Genomic DNA, 18,784 nt, shown 5'->3' on the forward strand with positions numbered 1-18,784 from the left:
TTTGGCTGGAAGCCACAGGAGTGAGTTCAATTCCAGGCCAGAAGGGTGACTAAGGGCCATACTCTTGGGGATTTCACCAAGTCTCTTTCAGATCAATAAGCCTGCTCATTTTTATGATTTTGAATTTTGTTCCACATTTTCCCCCATTCTATCCAGGATCTCCAGTTTTGATCTCTTTCTCTGTGATTGGCAGTGGTAGCCAGGCACCATCTAGTTCTTCTGGTCTCAGGGTCATACAGGCTGAGGTTTGCATGGTCCACCAGTCCCTTGGACTACTTTTTTCCATGCATCTTTGATTTTTTTCATTCTTCTTTTCTCTGGACAAGGAGAGACCAATTATTGCATCTTAGATGGCTGCTTATAAGCTTTTTCTTTTTCTATGTTTTTGTGTAATATGAGGCACTTGACCGCTAACTGGAAGCCTGGCGGTTCAAAGCCATCAGCCACTCTTCAGAAGGAAGGTTGGGCAATCTACTTCAGTAGTGATGTTGTTGTTGTTGTTATGTGCCGTCGAGTCGGCCCCGACTCATAGCGACCCCTCCTTGGTGATACCACCTCGGAAACCCAAGGAGGGGTCACTATAAGTTGGGTCCAACTTGACAGCAAATAACAACAACAATATTATATCAATTGAAATTAATAACCCTGCAACCATGATCACGAGCCTGTGGACCCAGCAACTCACTCCCTCACAGTGTTTGGCTGTGACTAAGAAGTTATCATAACTTTGCCCCATTAGCTATATTACATATATGGACATTCTTATAGCACATACATATATGTATGTAGAAATATCATCTACCAAACTTATATACAGTCATGGGTATATTCCCTTTTGCCTAGATATAACCGATCATCTAGTGTGTCTACCTATGTATCCACTTGTAGATTAATGTTTGTATTACTCATAATGCAGTACTTATTATGTGTGTAAAAGTGTTTATCTTTGTTGTCTGTACCTCTCGTGACGTCTTTGTGTCTTCCTTTTCCTTAGTGTTATTTTGTCGCTCACTCCATTTCAGTATATTGCCTTTCCTTTCACCCAAATCAACACTTTTCTCTTACTTATCTGGCAATTTTTCCTCCCCTCCCACTCCTGGTAACAAAGTTTCCTTCCATATGTAACTTTCTTGACATTTCATACTAGTTGTTGTTGTTGTTGTTATGTGCCCTCGAGTTGGCCCCGACTCATAGCGACCCCTCCTTGGGTTTCCGAGGCAGTATCACTACGGAAGCAGGATTGCCCAACCTTCCTTCCGAGGAGTGGCTGGTGGGTTTGAACCGCCAGCCTTCTGGTTAGCAGTCAAGTGCTTTAGCCACTATGCTACCAGAGCTCCTAGTGGACTGATACAATATTTGTCCTTCTGAGATTGACTTACTTCACTCAGCATAGTGTCCTCCAAGTTCATCCACCTCTCAACAGCAACAAATAGCACATACAACAGCAACAACAGCAAAACTCATATTCTGGAATATTACGATCTAGTATTTTTTGAACTAGCTGGTGTTGTCCAGCTTTCCCATCCCCATTATTGTCATGGGGGTGGGACCTCTTCTTCTTAGGTCCTTTTTTTTTTTTAACTTTTTTTTGTTATTTGCGTGAAACTTTATAGAAAAAATTGATTTTCCATTCAACAATTTATACATATTTTGTTTCATGATATTGATTGCAATCCCTGCACTGTAATAGACTGTTTCCACTTCCTCCCTGTGTTTACTGTTTCCACTCATCGTTTTTTCCACTATCTCTTCCTGTCTTCTGAGTCTTACTCCTGGGGAAATGCTACCTGTTTGACCCCATGTGGTTGATTGTTTTAATAGACATTAAATGCGTACTTCTCTGGTGTTATTGTTCACTTCATAGGCCTGTCTGTTGTTTGGCTGAAACTTGAGTCATAGGGTGGGTTCAGTTCCAGACTTGAAGAATGTCAAAAGGCCATAGTCTCAGGAGGTCCACCAGTCTTTATCAGACCAGTAAGCCTGGTCTTTTTTTTTTTTTTATGATTTTGAGTTTTGTTCCATATTTTTCTCACACTTTTTTCAGGACCTTCTCTTGAGAAGTCAGTTGTGGTAGCCTGGCACTATCTAGTTCTTCTGGTTTCAGGATTGTGGAGGCTTAGGTCCGTGTGATCCATTAGACTTATGGACTGATTGTTTGCTTGCGTCTTAGATTTTCCTTACTCTGCTTTGCTTTGGATGCGAAGAGACCAATAGTTGCACCTTACATGACTGCTCACATTCTTTTAAGACCCTAGCCACTACTCACCACAGTAGGATGTAGAACATTGTCTTTGTAGACTATATTATGCTGATTGACCTTGATGTCCCCCAAGACTATAGTCCTGAGCCCCCAAACCCAGTGACTCATTCCCTCAAGATGTTTGGTTATACCTAAGAAGTTTTCATAACTTTGCCCCCTATATAAATACTATATATGTGGATATGTTTATAGTACATGTACATACATATGTAGAAATAATGCTCTGTCAAATCTGTATATATCCATGCGTGTAATACCATTCATCTTCTCATACCTGTTCAGTTTGTGTGCTTTCTGGGTATCCACTGGTAGATCCTCTGAAGTCTTAATAATTACTTGTGGGGTTTCTTCTTTGTGCCAGGCTCCAAGCAAGGCCATTTCCTCTAGGCCTCCTTTCAGTCACATATGATGCTCATATGGTCATTTTGCAGAGGTTGGAGTGTCATTTGGCTCCTTTGTAACCTCAGAATGAAGACAGGAGTTTTGGATCTACTTCTAAAGCTCTCTTCCCAAGCACTAGAGCTGTGAGAAATATGACTTGGTGTCATGTTTATATTTGCAGAGGAATTTGCATGTAGAAGCTTTATTTCCTGAGTTGATGGCTGACTTTTAGCCCCCATGCCCATGTGTAGAACTGTGTGCTATGTATTTTTGTTTTAACTTGATTTTATGTGCTATTTGATGCTGCTACCCTGGTTTTTTAGCTTCTTTCATCTGCTTTAGATTTATGCTGTATTTTCTGTATTGCTGTATGCCTCCTTAACTCTTTTCTGAAACAAGACAGGGAGTACATAAACAAGTAGAGGTTTCTTTCTTCTTCTTTTTTTAATAGAAATCGACTTAAAGCCTCCCGAGAAGTAGACCCTGTAGACCTTCCAAACTGTCACCTGATTAAAGGAATTGGTATGTATAAGAAGACACTTCTACACATTATGCTGTTTGGTCACTAACACTATAAAAAATCATTACTATGATTTTGGCATGTCATTAATTTTTTTTTTTTCAGCTTATAAATCAGATTAGATGAACAAAAAATGTCTTTGGTCAATCTCTTTTGATTACATGCACCTAGTACTTTTTCTCTCTTAACACTCGCTGTAATTATTTATGTAATGCTATGTTTATTGTTTGATTTTTTGCTTGTTTTGTGACTTCTGAACTATTTCTATAAAGTATTCTTTGTCATGTGTGGCCATTGAAGTCTAAGTTCTCTTTTAGCTTAATGATCAGCTAATGAAGATAAGTCAGAAAGAAGGTAAGTATCATGGAGGCAGGAATAGTGTTTATCTTGCTCATTCTTCTGTAATGCACATCTGGTCTGCCTAATGCAGACCACACATATGTATTGAAAAAAACATATTATTTTATCATCAAAGGCTATGATTGAAGAAGGGGAAAAAATTGGTAGGGTTGCCCTGTCCTCTTGACTCTGTGCAGATGCACATAGTGCCAGAGTCTTGAAGAAGGATCCTGAGAACAAGCCCTAGTTCTATTGTGGTCAGAGGGGCCTCTCCAGATTCATTCCTCCCACTAGGGTCTCCTTAGCTTGTCTACAAGTTCTTCCAGGGCAGAATCCATGTCTTACTTGCCTTGTACCCATTACCATCTACCATAGTGCCTAGGCCATAATGGATAGTAAATATTGTGGAATTGATAATGAACAATAAAAATAGTGACTTTTCTTAGAGGTAGTTCATGAAATAACAGAATCAAAAAGAATTATAAGTTGAGACAACTAGTTTCTAGTTCTGACTCTGCCATAAATTTGCCATGTGATTTTGGACAAAGCTGACCCTTCAGCTTTTCACCTGTCATTATGAGTATGTGATTAGACTTTAAAAACTCTTGACCCATTTGTCTATAGTTTTACTCTGAGGGCCACAGTGTGGAAATACCACCATGTCCCTTCTGTCCCTTATATAGCAGTACATTTCTCTGGCATGGTGCCTAAGGCATTTGACTGCTAACCAGAAGGCTGGCGGTTCAAACCCACCAGCCACTCCTTGGAAGGAAGATGGGGCAATCTACTTCTGTAGAGAAACCACTTCAGAAACCAAGGAGGGGTCGCTATGAGTTGGAATTGCTTTTTGTTTTCTCTGGAAATGGCAGAAACAGTTTAAGGTTTTGTTTTTGTTTTTTAAGAAATTAAAATCTAGTTCACACTGAAGTATTCTACTCTTCTTCTCATAGGTAACATTGTAAAACCGATGTTTGAGTATCCCTTCCGATTTCATTTATGAGTTTTTACACACACACACACAAAAAAAAAAAAACCACAAATGGAATCAAATTATATGTAAGATTTCAGAACTAGTGTTTTACGCTTAATACTTTATTTGGGAAACTTATGTAAATACACAGAGTTTTTTTTAACTACTATGTAGTATTTAAAATTTATATATATGTGTGTGTGCTTTTGTGTATATTTATATAGATATATACATTTATATATATATAATATTTGTGTATATATATAAATATATGTACATTTATATATTATGTATATATGTGCCAAAAGGGCAGGGAGGCCACATCTTCTGACCTCCTCTAACCCCACAAGAGGAAGACAGAATCACTATCAGTAGCCCAAGGCCTATCTCTGTGAGGCCAGACATGCTGCCTCCCTCCAGCCTTTCACCAACCCTAACACCAACCGTTCCTCCCGCAGAACCCACCACCTCTCTGCTGGGTTCGATAATTTGCTGCATTGGCCACATAGAACTCTCAGATAATGGGGTTTATTAGGGAAGCACCAGGCTACAATTTAAGTTCAGGAAAAATGCTCAGTCTCTCTGCTCACCGTCTCTCAGCCAACAGTCTCTCTCAGTCTCTCTCCCAACAATGCATGTCTCTTGGTGTCTCTCTCCTAGCAATGCATGTCTCTCGGTATTTCTCAGCAGCATGTGTCTCTCAGCCAGCAGTCAGAGAGACTTCTTCTGCCTATAGAAGGGCTCCTTTTGAGCCTGGCAGAGTGGGCAACTATCCATTCCCAATATCAGAAACACCTGAGAGACAGCAAACTTCCCAGAACATTGCTTTGTGCCACTCTCAACAGAAATACCCTAGGTGGATAACTTTAACAATCAGGAGCTCCTCAGTTGCTCATGGCAAATTCCACCACAGAGTTTCCAAAGACTTATGGCTGGAAAAGCCATAGCAGATAATTTACTACACCGCAGGCCATCCCCTGGCTTTTCTAGCCATTATTTATTTCATACTTCAAAAATTAACATCCCCTTCACCATCAATTTAGGAATAACCACACCATTAAAGTATGTAAGCCAGCCATTTCATGCCTTTATCTTCTCCCAATTTAGGTAGCCAATTTCTAATTTACCCATCCCTGTCAAACCAGTACTGTGAGGAGGCAAGCATGTTCCTTTCTTACTGAAGAATCTTCTTTTCTGCTTGGAAACTTTGAGCATCTGCATCCATAAACAAGCCCAGCATAGCCATCAAACTGCTGTAACTTTACATCAGCTCAGTGTCAAACATCTTCCTCTTCATTTGGTCGAGTTCTGGTCAGCTCAGCCCTAGCCGTCCCAGCTAGGTCATGGGTTCCAGCTGCCAAGTTTGGGAGTCTTCCCCTCACTTCAGACCAGCCAGCACCTTCTCTCACATCCTCAGTCCTCAGGGACTATTTCAATGCCCGTGGGCTCACAACTCATTGCACTTCAGACCAGCCAGCCCTTCTTCTCATCCCCAGCCTCTGTGGCCTAGGTCAAAGAGTACCAAGCTCTGCCTGTTTCTTCTTTGCTGCATTTCCCCCAATTTCCATTCAAGTGGACCCAGGCGGTCACAAGTGAGCAGCTTACAAGCTTACTACTCACTGGCTCCCTTTAACTTTCAGTCCTAGAAGGGGTTTCTCTCGTGGACCATGACTTTCCCGCCTTGATACACCCATAGCCTAACTGCTTGCTCAAAATTCAAAAAGCCAAACATTCATTTTTTTTTTTCTTTTTTCTGTAGGTCCTGTCTTCAAATACAGATCTTCTGTTCCCTCAGTAGTACTGGGTGGGGCTCAGGTTTTCTATCTAAGCCCCCTATACTCTACACACAGAGTTTGAAATAAAAGCCTGTGTTTCTTCTTGGCAAATTCTGTTTCCCCTTTTAACATATCCAATCAAGTATTGGCTGAAGGCGGACTTACACACTCTCTGTTATCTATATACCCTATAGTCATTTCTAATGTACAAGCAGGTAAGAGAACATTCAGTACCTGTAGTACATTCAGATATACACATAATCCAATCACATAATCCTTTTTAAGACATTCCAGGTACATCTTTTCACCGTGATTACCTTCTCATTCTATGTATATGGCCTTAGGCTTTGGCTGGGTGTAACCAAAAGCCCTAGCCTCTGAATCAATTTTCTCTTTTAATAGGTAAGAGCAACCAGAGTAACCATCTAAGAATTCAAAGTTTCACTTCCTAGGCCCCTTCCTTCTTTTACAAAATCCCATGCTTCTATGAGTCTGGAGCCACTGCAGTGATTCCCAGCACTTCTGACACCAACTGCCAAAGGGCCAGGGAGGCTGTATCTTCTGACCTCCTCTGACTCCACAAGAGGAAGACAGAATAACCATCAGCACCCAAGGCCTATTCCTGTGAGGCCAGACATGCTGCCCCCCTCCAACCATTTGACCAGCCCTGACAACAACCTTTCCTCCTGCAGCACCCACCACCTCTCTGCTGCATTCAATAATTTGCTGCAGTGGCCACACAGAGCTCACAGATTATGGGGTTTATTAGGGAAGCACCAGGGTACAACCCAAGTTCAGGAAAAACGCTCAGTCTCTCTCAGTTTTGCCGTCTCTCAGCCAACAGTCTCTCTCAGTCTCTCTCCCAGCAGTGTGTGTCTCTTGGTATCTCTCTCAGCAATGCGTGTCTCTCACTGTCTCTTTCTCAGCGGCACGTGTCTCTCAGGAGTGCGTTTCTCTCAGCCGCACATCTCTCTCAACCAGCAGTCAGAGAGACTCTTTCTGCCTTTAGGAGGGCTCCTTTTGAGCCTGGCAGAGTGGCCAAACTAACCAATCATAACATCAGAATTCTAAGCACCTGAGAGAGAGCTAATTTCCCAGAATATTGCTTTGTGCCACTCTCAACAGAAATACCTCAGGTGGATAACTTTAACAATCAGGAGCTCCTCAGTTGCTCACGGCAAATTCCACCATGGAGTTTCCAAAGACTTATAGCTAGAAAAGACATACCAGGTAATTTACTACACTGCAATATGTTTGTGTATATATGTGTGTGTATATATATATTTATATATATATACACACACACACACATCCACACTCATGTAAACATACATGTTAAAGCAGTATAGAAAGATGTAAAATAGAAAATAAAAGTCTCTCAGCAAACTCTCTACTTTCCTACAGAAATTACCTCAAAAATAGTTTCTAGTCACTTTCAATAATACATAAAATATATGCATAATTATGTCTTTTTTTCACAGTTGCATCTTTGTATAAATATTCTATAATCTGCTTAATTCGTAATACAATGTGGACAGCCTTCCACACCAGCACACATACATTTACCTCATTCTTTTTAATATTTTCATGGACCACAATTCATTTAACAAATGCCCTCTTATTGCACATTTGAGTTGTCTGCAGTTTTTAGCAACTAGAAACAAATCAGTGAACATCATTGTACATATAGTTCTGTATTTGTTATCTGTAGGCAAAATCATTGGTAGTGAAATTGTTGCTCATTTGGCATACATATTTAAAATTCTCGTGGTCTTTGCTAAATTACCCTGTAATTGGCAACACTAAAATCTAATTACCTCTATTTGTAACCATATTCACTCCAAACAGCGTTTGCAATGCTTAAAAAAAAAAAAAAAAAAAAGACTTTATTTTTCACAGCAGTTTTAGGTTTATGGAAAAACTGCACAGAAAGTACAGAGAGTTTCCGTGCCCCTCTACCCTGCACATAGCTTCTTCAAAAGTCTTGGTTAGTGTGGTGCCTTTGTTACAATTGATGAGCCAATATCGATACATTATTCTTAACTGAAGGCCATACATTAGGGTTCACTCTGTGTTATACAGTTTTGTGGGGCTTGTCAATTGCATAATGTCATGTATCCACCATTACATGCATTATGGAGAATAGTTTCATTGCCCTAAAAATGCCACGTGTTCATCCCTACTTTCCTGTCCCTTGAATCCTTGGTAACCAGTAAACTTTTTACTGTCTCTGCTTGCCTTTTCCAGAATATCACACAATTGGAGTAGTAGCCTATGTAGCTCTTATAGAATGGCTTCCATAATGCACTTTTCAGAAAAACAGAGTAGTGACCCTTCTCTGGACCACACACAAGAAGGCTTCAGTTTCATGAAATCATTAGTTTTCAGAGCACCCTTTCCAGCTTCAAAGTGTCTTTGTGGTTCTGTTACTTGCCTCTCATTCTTTACACATTTGTTTCCCATGTCTTTTATCTCTGTTTCCCCCCATGGCTACGTTTGTGTTTTCCAAGCCTTATTACCCTTCACCTCAGATGCTTGACTTCTTTCTGCTCAGTTTTTTCCTTCATTTCAGTTGCCCAAACACTTAGCAAGAGGATGCAAACTCATTTCCAAATACCAGATTGACTAGCTCTGTGCTGGATAATGCAACTGTACAGTTCTAGAAGTAAGGTTTTTCTGGAGTTCCAAACAACCCAGCAACTCTATCCTGCCTTTTGGTTGAAACCAAGAAGAGCCCCCTGAGAAGTAGTCACTAAGCAGAGGCCAGATGGCATCTGTCATGGGTAGAGTTCAAGGTTGGGGAGCTGGGTCAGTGATGTCTAAGGTTACCTTTGCTACTGAGTTAATAATTATCAAATAATTAAACAGCCCTTGGCCCTGTGAAGTCCACCTTCTATGAATTCAAGTCTCAGAGTAGACAATAGGGCATGGCCAGATACACTATAGGACAAACTGCCAAGTGTATTCTACTTACAACTCACTGAATGGAGGGCTCCTGGGAGAACAACAAGCCAAGCAACATTTGTATTCCAAACAGGCATCTGTCTGTGTCTATGACCTTTATGTTGTGATGTGTGCGAGCTGCTGTCTGGAATTGGAAAGAAAGAGGAAATATGTCACCTATGGCCCCTCTTGTGAAGTGTTTAATGCCTCTGAGGCACTTCAAAAGGCAACAGAGCAGAAACAATGAGTGATTAGAAGTACATTTGGGATATATTTTTAGATCTAATTAGAATTGTGCTTTCCTTTTTACTTTTTCCTTTTCCTCTGTGGTTAGTACACACCATATGCACATTTGTTGGATGCTGTTTTAGTGATGCGTAATTGTTAATAATAACTTGTGATTATATATTTTTAACAACAGTTGCTTATTTGATACTCTTTGATTACAAAGAAGTAACAGTGTGCTGGACATATGTTCCCATATAGGATAGGCAAAAGCAACTTCTTAGGGTAGGCAGCAAGAGTAGAGAGTTCCTCTTTTTTAGTTTCTAGTTTGGAAACTTGAGGCTAGGTAGCCTTATAGGAGGTGAGATCCCTCACCCACTAACATCTTGCCCTCTTTTCCCGTAAATGTGTGCACACGTACATCCCCACACGTGTGCGTGCAAACACACACACACATACACAATACTACAGATCTACAGTGCTACATTCACCGTCACTGAAAATGAATACCTTGAAACTCCTGGCACTTTAGATATCATGTTGTCTTTCTCTTTTAATACATACTAGTCATCTACCAAGTATCTTACAAGATGTATGCCTTCTATATGACAGAAAATAAAGTTCACTATTTATTCCATTTTATGTACCCCTTCCGAGTCTGTCATTCAGGCAGAAACTCAGCTTTTACAAACCGAAAATTTGGCATAATATCAACATGTAAATAATGCAAATTAAAAGAGCAAAAGCTAGTTAATTGTATTTGAGGCTCAAATTAAAAACGACTCATTTTCTAAACATTTTTGAAACTGCTGGCATTCAGAATGCTGGACTAAAACAAAATTTTGAATGGATTGTGTCTCTTGAGTCAACTACCAGTTTTAAGCATTTAGTAGTAAAGAATTTCATGGTAAGTACTGATCAGGAGATTTTTGTAAAAAAAATCCATAAAATTTATGGCCTTTGTTGTCATCTACTTTGCAATTTACCCATGAAAAAAAGAAAAACAAGCCAACTATAAACATCATGGTGAGACAGAGGTATAAGTTTTTTGTTTCTTTCTTCTTTTGCTAACAGGCAAGGAACTGAGCCTCAGAGAGGTTAAGCAACTTCTGCAAATTCTCTTTCCAATATAGTATATTTTTGAGGGTGATTAATGCACATAGGGAGCTCTGGTAGCATAGTGCCTAAGGCACTTGACTGATAACCAGAAGACTGGTGGTTCAAACCCACCAGCCACTCCTCGGAAAGAAGATGGGGCAATCTACTTCTGTAGTGATACTGCCTCAGAAACCCAAGGAGGGGTCGTTATGAGTCGGGTCCGACTCGATGACACATAACAACAACAACGCACATAGGTGACTCCATTAATCCATTGGAGATTTCGACTCACAGTGATCCTATAGGACAGAGTAGAACTGCCCCATGTAAGATTTCCTAGGCTGTAAATCTTTGTAGAAGCAGACTGCCTCATCTTTCTGCTGTGGAGTGGCTGGTGGGTTCATACCACCAACATTTCAGTAAGCAGTTGAGCACTTAACCACTGCATTACCAGGTAACTAGTGAACCAAAAAAGTGGGAAATACTGGGTTTTCTGTTGGGTATGGTAAAGGCTAACTTGTGTTAAAACATAGAAATTTAAAGAAGAGAAAGTTGTGGGTTTTTTTTTTTTTTCTCTCTCTCTTACATAATAGTCCAAAGGTAAGCAAGAAGCTGCAGGTCGTTAGAGTCACTGTGCTCCATGTGGTCATTCAGCGACCCGATCTGGTGATGCCACATAGCTATCTTCAACTTACTGCTTCCCTCTTGGTCTAAGGCCAGAGCTCCAGTTGATGCCATTTCCAAGGCAGGTAAGAGTGGAAAGAAAAAGTACATGGATGTTCTTTTTATTTTATACACAAGTACCAAGTAAAGTAAAATAAAAAGAATATCCATATATTTTCCCCACATCCTGTTGACCCACACTTAGACGTCTGCATGACCATCTTCCTTGGCAAGAAAGGATGGGAAATGTCTGTAGCAATGCTGTCATGGATTTCTTGCTAAAAAGGAAGAAGAGTAGTAGGAGTACTGGGGAATAATTGGTCATCTCTGACACAGATACATAGTTTCTAAAGGAATAAGAAGGGATCAGAATCAGGTGTGCTAAGCTAGGAAGCCTGTCTGGAGAAAAAGGGTTTTGAGAGATGTTTTAAAGAAAAGTTAGAGATATGAATTAATTGGTGAAGAAGAATAAGGAAATTATTCTTGGTGAGAAGCATGGAAGCGAGAATTCTGGGGAAAAGCCAACATACAGACGTGACCACAGTGGAATGTACAAAGTGAAGTGTTTTTGGAGAGGTGGTTCTAACAGAGATGTTTTGACAGAGTATTTATTAAATATTAGGTTGCATATATTGATGTGGTTTTTAAGTTAAACCAAAAAGAGTTGTAGTTTGTGACTGAGCAATTTGCTTAACCATTCAAAGGTTCCGTGTTCTCAGGTCTAAAATAAGGGATAATAATCTTGCTTCTTAGAGTTATGAAAATTATATGAGGCCTTTTATGTAAAGCACTTCACAAAAAACTTGGTATTTAGTAAGCAGTTAAATCATGTTATTAGTTATTATTATTACTGTTATCATCAGGAGCATTTTTATTAGTGAATTAGGGAGAAGAAATTTCTCCATTGATTGCTCTTGAAGTGATCAAATGAAAAAGGTAATATAACGTGATACAAGCCTAGTGCGGTTGTGACTATAGAAATGAAGAAAGCCAATCTGGAAAATATTGCAAAGAAAAACTATGGGTTTGGCTCAGTATTTTCATTGGAATTAGGCAGTGGGATCAAGGAGAAAGAAGTTACAATGTGGTTGAAATGAAAAATACCTTTTAAAAATGCTATTCTTTTCTTAAGGAGCTCTGGTAGCATAGTGCCTAAAGCACTTGACTGCTAACTAGAAGGCTGGCAGTTCAAACCCACCAGCCACTCCTCGGAAGGAAGGTTGGGCAATCTACTTCCGTAGTGATACCGCCTCAGAAACCCAAGGAGGGTTCACTATGAGTTGGGGCCGACTCGATGGCACATAACAACAACATTCTTTTCTTGATTATTAAAGTAGTACCTGCTATTTTCAGGAAAGGAGCTCTGGGAGCGTAGTGCCTAAGGCACTTGACTGCTAACCAGAAGGCTGGCTGTTTAAACCAGCCACTCCTCAGAAGGAAGATGGGGCAATCTACTTCTGTGGTGCTACTGCCTTGGAAACCCAAGGAGGGGTCGCTATGAGTCTGGTCCAACTTGACAGCACATAACAACAATAACAATAACATTCTCAGGAAAATTTAAACAAAAAAAGTATAAAGAATAAAATGAAAATCACAGTTCTACCACTCAAAGAAACGCTGTTAATATTTTTCTAAAAATCTTTTTTTTCCCGCTGTCTACAAACATTAAAAAAAACAACATACTGCCATCAAGTTGATTAGCGACCACCATCAGGCTTCCAAGACTATAAATCTTTATAGAAGTAGATTGCTCCATCTTAGTCCTGTGGAGTGGTTGGTGGGTTCAAACCATGTAGCTTTTTGTTAGCAGCCCATGCTTTTAATTACATTTCTTAAATAATTTTTCAAGAAAAATTGTTTTAATTAATTGAGCTCCTCCTAAATGTATCTAGAAAGCAAAACGGGCACTGGAATGTGACCGTGTGTGTGTGTGTGTGTGTGTGTGTGTGTTGTGTTTCCCAGGTGCCTATTCATTTTCAGTTGAGAAGTGCTATAGTGCTATAGGACTTAACCATTTTGGGGGATTACAGACCCTTTTTGAACCTATTAAAAACCAAGTACCCTTTTCACAGAAAACTTCTCACCTTTGCATACACAAGAAGTTTTGCATAGAATGTCAGGGGGTTCATAGATCCTTTGAAACCCCTTTGGGGTCCTTAGGAATCCACAGATCCCAGACTGAGATCCATTTACTATACCTTGCTTAAATTTATATTCATCATCCTTCCAAGGTACAGGCAGATGGGCTATCATTACAAAGTGAAGTTCTTGGCATTTTTGTGTTTGCCTTTTTCCTGTATGATAGAGCCAGCAACACTGGAAGCAACAGGCTAAATGCAAACTCATGAATCAAAAGCACTGGGGCTGGATAGATAGGTGCTGTTGGGTTTTGACAACCTAGAAATAATCTTAGTGAAATCTTTGGAGAGGTCTTAAAGGGGAAGATTGGATTTTGTGGAGTCAAAGAATGTGTCATGATTTGGCTTAATCTAAGCCATTTTTATTTCTCTTTTCTTGTGTTTGGGTCTATTATCTGTCTGTGGAATTTACACAGTAAGACCTCTGGGAAGGCCTTATGTCTAATTATTTGCTGTGCTGTGTGGAGTGTACTGCAGACAATCAATAAACAATCAATAGTAATTGTAACCTGCCTCAGAGACAGGAGTTAGAAGCATCAGCTGGCTTAGATACATGGTATTTTTCATTAGTTTTCTTTTGCTGGTTATTTCTGTAATTTAAAACCTGAATTTAAAGATTACATGGAAAGCTTTCTTTGCTTGTGAGAACAAGCAGGCATTGTTTTTTAAAGAAGGAATGTGTAATCCCAGGTGTTTCATCTCTGTTAATGAGAGAAATGTCTGTGTTTGCTTCAGTTTGAATGAGCAGAGAAAAGGACAAGGATATTTGCATGGTTAAATGACTATGAGTCCTTCCTTCTGAAAGTAATATTCCCCTGATGTCAATTACTTTTAGACAGACATCTGGATGTTTATCATAAGAGCATACCAATGTCAACTTTTTCTGTGTTACCGCTGTAAATGCGGTGATTACTTGACTTTGATTTGAGTAAACACACAATATCTAATATTTAAAGTCAAAAGTTCACTGCAGTAAGGAGTGTAGACTGACATTTATTAAAGAGAATGATTCCTTGGACAAGATGAGAACTATCCCTAAAGATACTGACAGTGATGGGATAAACAGAGTCCTAGTTATGCACTATCTAGCAAGTAACAGAATTTGAACGTGACATTTATCTATTCCTTGAATTTACAGAAGCTGGCTCTGATGATATTGACATACTTCCCAATGGTCTGGCTTTCTTTAGTGTGGTGAGTATCTCCTTCCTTCCCCAATCTCAGTAGAGAAGGTACAAGAGTGTTTGATTAGGTCTACAAAGCAGTAGCTTGTTTTCAAAATGCCATCACTTTCTAAAATGTGTCCTGGTAAAAAGTCTGTTTTAACAGGATCTTGCAAAATTTCCTCAAGCTTATCTAAATATAGAGCTGAAAAGTGTTTACCAGTTGATTTGTTGCTCTTTATTTTCCCTCTGCATTGCAGTAAAATATTCCAACATATTCAGTGTGTTAAAAGAGTGCTATTAAAAAAGATATATTGGACATTATTGTGGATATTAGATACTATCATTATATTATTTAAAATACAGTATCCACACTTCTCTCATTAGATACTCAATTTTAACAAATACTCATTCTGTTAGTTATTTTCAAACAATATTCAGGTTTCCCCCGCTATCTGAAAGTAGAGCGCTCCTATGAAACCTTTCATAAGCTGAAATGGTGTAAAGTGAAGGAAAGATTACCATTAATTTATATGGGAAAATTTTTTGAGCATCCCCAGACCCAAAAAACTAACATACCAAATCATACGAAATAACTCCTAAAACCTAAAATAACACAAATGTATAGCATGCACACACACAATTCAAAGCTATGGTGGCTTGATACCGGGATGCTGAGGAGCTCCTGGAGAAGGAGTTTGATGACATAACTCTTGCCATTCGGGGTGTGCACTGCCTCTTTAACGACTGGCTGCGGAACAAACGCTCAACTCTAGCTTCACTTTTTGCCTCTTTTCATAAAAACGAAAGTCCTCTCTGCATTTCTTTTACTTAACAAAAACAGATACTAATGTAGGTCTTTGGTAAAAGTGAAGTGGCCAAAAGTGACCTTTCGAAAAGTGAGGGATACCTACTTATACTAGCTCTCCCAAACCAAGACATGTTGTTGTTGTTGTTGTGTGCCATCGAGTCGGACCCGACTCATAGCGACCCCTTCTTGGGTTTCCAAGGCAGTATCACTACGGAAGTAGATTGCTTTATTTTCTTATTTTTCTGTTTATTTTTTCAATATAAACAGCCTATCATAAGTGGAAACTCATTGACTGAATATCTAACTTCATTCTTACAAGGTGAAAAATAACATCCTTTTTGGGCATGCAATAAAAAGACATTTAAATTGATTGGCCTTGGTAATGCTGACCTGCCTTTATACCCATGCAGATTGGAAATCCATAAAAGTGAGCCATTGAGGAGGTTCTGACCACCTGCTTCCCCAGCATGGCAGCACTGAGAGTCTTGGGCCCCTTCATGGGTCCAATTTTTCTTGAGAAGGAAAATAACCACCTCTGAAGGCGGCCTGTAATTACTCTATTCCCTCTCAGCATCCATGATTTTCAGGTTCTGCAACTCAGAAGGGATGTGAAAGAGTTGGACATACTTTAAAATAGAGTTACAGCACTAATAAAATAGATGCCAGACTTAGGAGAAAGGTGAGAGAATGCATGCTAGAAGAGAATGAGGGTTAGAACACTCTTCAATCTCCTATCGTCATTATATGAAAGACTGTGAGCAGCTGGCTGTAACCACTGAGGGGAAGAAGGAATAGTATGAGCTGTAGCAGAAGCACAAAAATTTATATTTAATGAAAAAAATAGTTTTAAAAGAAAAGTTTTTTTATTGAATTACCTACATGGAATGGATAAAATGATCCAGGGGGCCTCTGAATTTATTTAGAAGCACATTCTTATTATGCCTATGTTAAGAGGCTTAGAAAACACTAGGGCTGCAAGTCAAAATTATGCATAAATTAAGATGCAAAAGTCCTGAATAAAGTAGAAGGCAGTTACAATTATTTGTGTAGAATGTGTTCTCAAAACTGGTGTAATCCAGAGTTCACCTATTTCAAGATCTTGTCCTCGTAAATCTGAAGGAGAGTGGTGGTCTCCAAGCCTGTAACTCTGCAGCAATTTACTTATTTATTTATAAATAATATTTTATTGTGTTTTTAGTGAAATTTACCTCACAGTAAATTAGGTTTCCATTTGCCAATTTCTATACAGATTGTTCTGTGACATTAGATACCATTTTTCACAGTGTATCACCTCTCTCTTTAATTGTGTTCTGGTTGTTCCATTTCCAGTATTCTGGTCTCCTTGCCCCCTTATCTTCTTACTTTTACTTTCGAAATAAATAATGACCTTTTGATCTCATATAGCTGGCTTGTCAGTAACACTCCATACTTATGGGTAATATCCTTTATTTTTTGTGCCCCTCTGTTATTTCACTAAAAGGTGAGCTCAGGGGATAGTTGCAGTTGAAGGTTGAAAATGTATTTCAGGGCGGTAGTCTCTGAGTCCTCTGGTCTCAGTTGGTCCAGGAGATCTGCACTTTTTAAGAATCTGACTTCTGTCCTGCATTTTTTTTTTCCCTCTTCTGTCAGGGCATGTATTGAGGCCCTGATCAGACAGATGATTGGTAATAGTCGCTGGCACCATCTAGTTCTTCTGGTCTTGGATAGATGAGGCCTTGGCTTGTACAGGCTTCTGTAGCCATTGTAGCTGAGAGATATGTTACAGTGGCTGATCTTATAGCCATTTCAACAGAACTTTTCCTACTTTTTTTCTGTTATCCTTCCTTGGTTATATGACTTTTTCTTGCATGTTAAAAATATTCCCATTTTAATACTACTTTTACCTTACTCCAGGTTGTCTTTAGTATCTCCCCAAGTGTACTGCTTTAAGTAAAAACCATGTATGTACTCATGGCAGTTATTTGGCCTTCCTCCTAGCATTTTAGCCTATCTAACCCATCTAATTCCAAGTTAACTCACCCCACATTTAATGAGAGTTTGGATGACATTGCTATAGAATTAAAAACAAATAAATAAATAAATGAGGAGCTCTAGTGGTGTAGTGGATAAGGCACTTGACTGCTGACCAGAAGGTTAGTGGTTCAAACCTACTAGCTACTCTGCAGAAGGAAGATGAGGCACTGTACTTCTGTAAAGACTTGTAGCCTCAGAAACCCAGTAGGGGTCGCCATGAGTTGGAAACGGCTTGATAGCAGTGAGTTTGGTTTGTTTTCTTTTTTTTGGTATTCGACTAACCGTGAATAGTACCACCCTCATTGGTAGAATTTCTTTTGCATGTAACCCGTACTATTGTTTACAGGATACTGGTAAAGAATAGAGATTATTCTCAGCTGAAGAGGCCCTGTCATTTGGCAACAGCATAAGACCAAGCCAAATCCATTGCTGTAGAGTCAATTCCAACTATAAGACAGCGTGGAACTGCCCCCAAAGGGTTTGCAAGGCTGTATGTAAATCTTTATGGAAACAGACTGCCACATCATTTTCCTATGGAGTGGCTGATAGGTTCAAACTGCTGATCTTTCAGTTAGAGTTGAGTGCTTTAATCACTGTGCCATCAAGGCTCATTGGTAGTAGCATAATCCCAGTTTATTCTCTTACTTGGCTGGCCAGCTTTGAAATTATCTCATTGTTGATAGATTTTTAAAAATTGAAAGGACTTTCTATTATGTCCAATTTCATGCACAATATGAGACTTTATTCTCTTTTTTTCATTCTTTTAAATATGAATGGAATATAATTGCATTGTATTAAGTAATTAAGTAAGGAAGATTCTTAAAAAATAACCACATTATCACCAAGATAATACCTTAAAATTGTAAGACTGAGTCGGCATAAAATATGTATAATTTACTAATTAACTGATGTAAAAGAGAAAAGACTTAGATCGTTCTATTGAGTGCTGAAAAAGCACTAAAATTCAACACTCATTCCTCATTAAAAGCTTCAAGTAAACTAGAAACAGAAGGAAGCTTCCCAGAAACCTACAGTAAATGTCATCCTTAATGGTGAAGCATCACATGTCTTCCCATTAATGTACAGAATGCAAAGAAAATGCTCAATAATGCCAGAACTATCAGTCCAAGACAAAGAAGTGAGGTAGAAAATAACACTAAAATGCCATTAGTTTCAGACAATGCAAATACCTCTTTTTTAAACAATCCAAGAGACTAATGTCACAGACCACTAGAATTAAGAGGAAGGTTCAGTTACATGGTTAGATTCAAAGTGAGCATGTAAATCTCTATGACTTTCCCATGCTTTAGCAAAACTTAACTGTTGTTGTTATCTGCTGTCGAGTCGCACCCGACCCCTCCTTGGGTTTCCGAGGCAGTATCACTAGGAAGTAGATTGCCCCATCTTCCTTCCGAGGAGTGGCTGGTGGGTTTGAACTGCCAGCCTTCTGGTTAGCAGTCAAGTGCCTTAGGCACTATGCTACCA

The 18,784-nt window shown here is 39.2% G+C and overlaps 1 protein-coding gene across 1 annotated transcript in view; it reads left to right on the top strand.

The window, feature by feature from the left end:
* PON2 (paraoxonase 2) overlaps positions 1 to 18,784 on the top strand; it is a 36,346-nt gene that overhangs the window by 9,009 nt on the left and 8,553 nt on the right. Inside the window, exons 2-3 of the mRNA XM_007939792.2 lie at positions 3,093 to 3,163; positions 14,451 to 14,506. Of these exons, the coding sequence (XP_007937983.1) occupies positions 3,093 to 3,163; positions 14,451 to 14,506 (127 nt within the window). The remainder of the gene's footprint in view (positions 1 to 3,092; positions 3,164 to 14,450; positions 14,507 to 18,784) is intronic.

Source organism: Orycteropus afer, unplaced genomic scaffold (assembly GCF_000298275.1).
Source record: "Orycteropus afer afer isolate SDZICR_OR568_19922 unplaced genomic scaffold, OryAfe1.0 scaffold00063, whole genome shotgun sequence".
Classification (NCBI taxonomy): Eukaryota; Metazoa; Chordata; class Mammalia; order Tubulidentata; family Orycteropodidae; genus Orycteropus; species Orycteropus afer.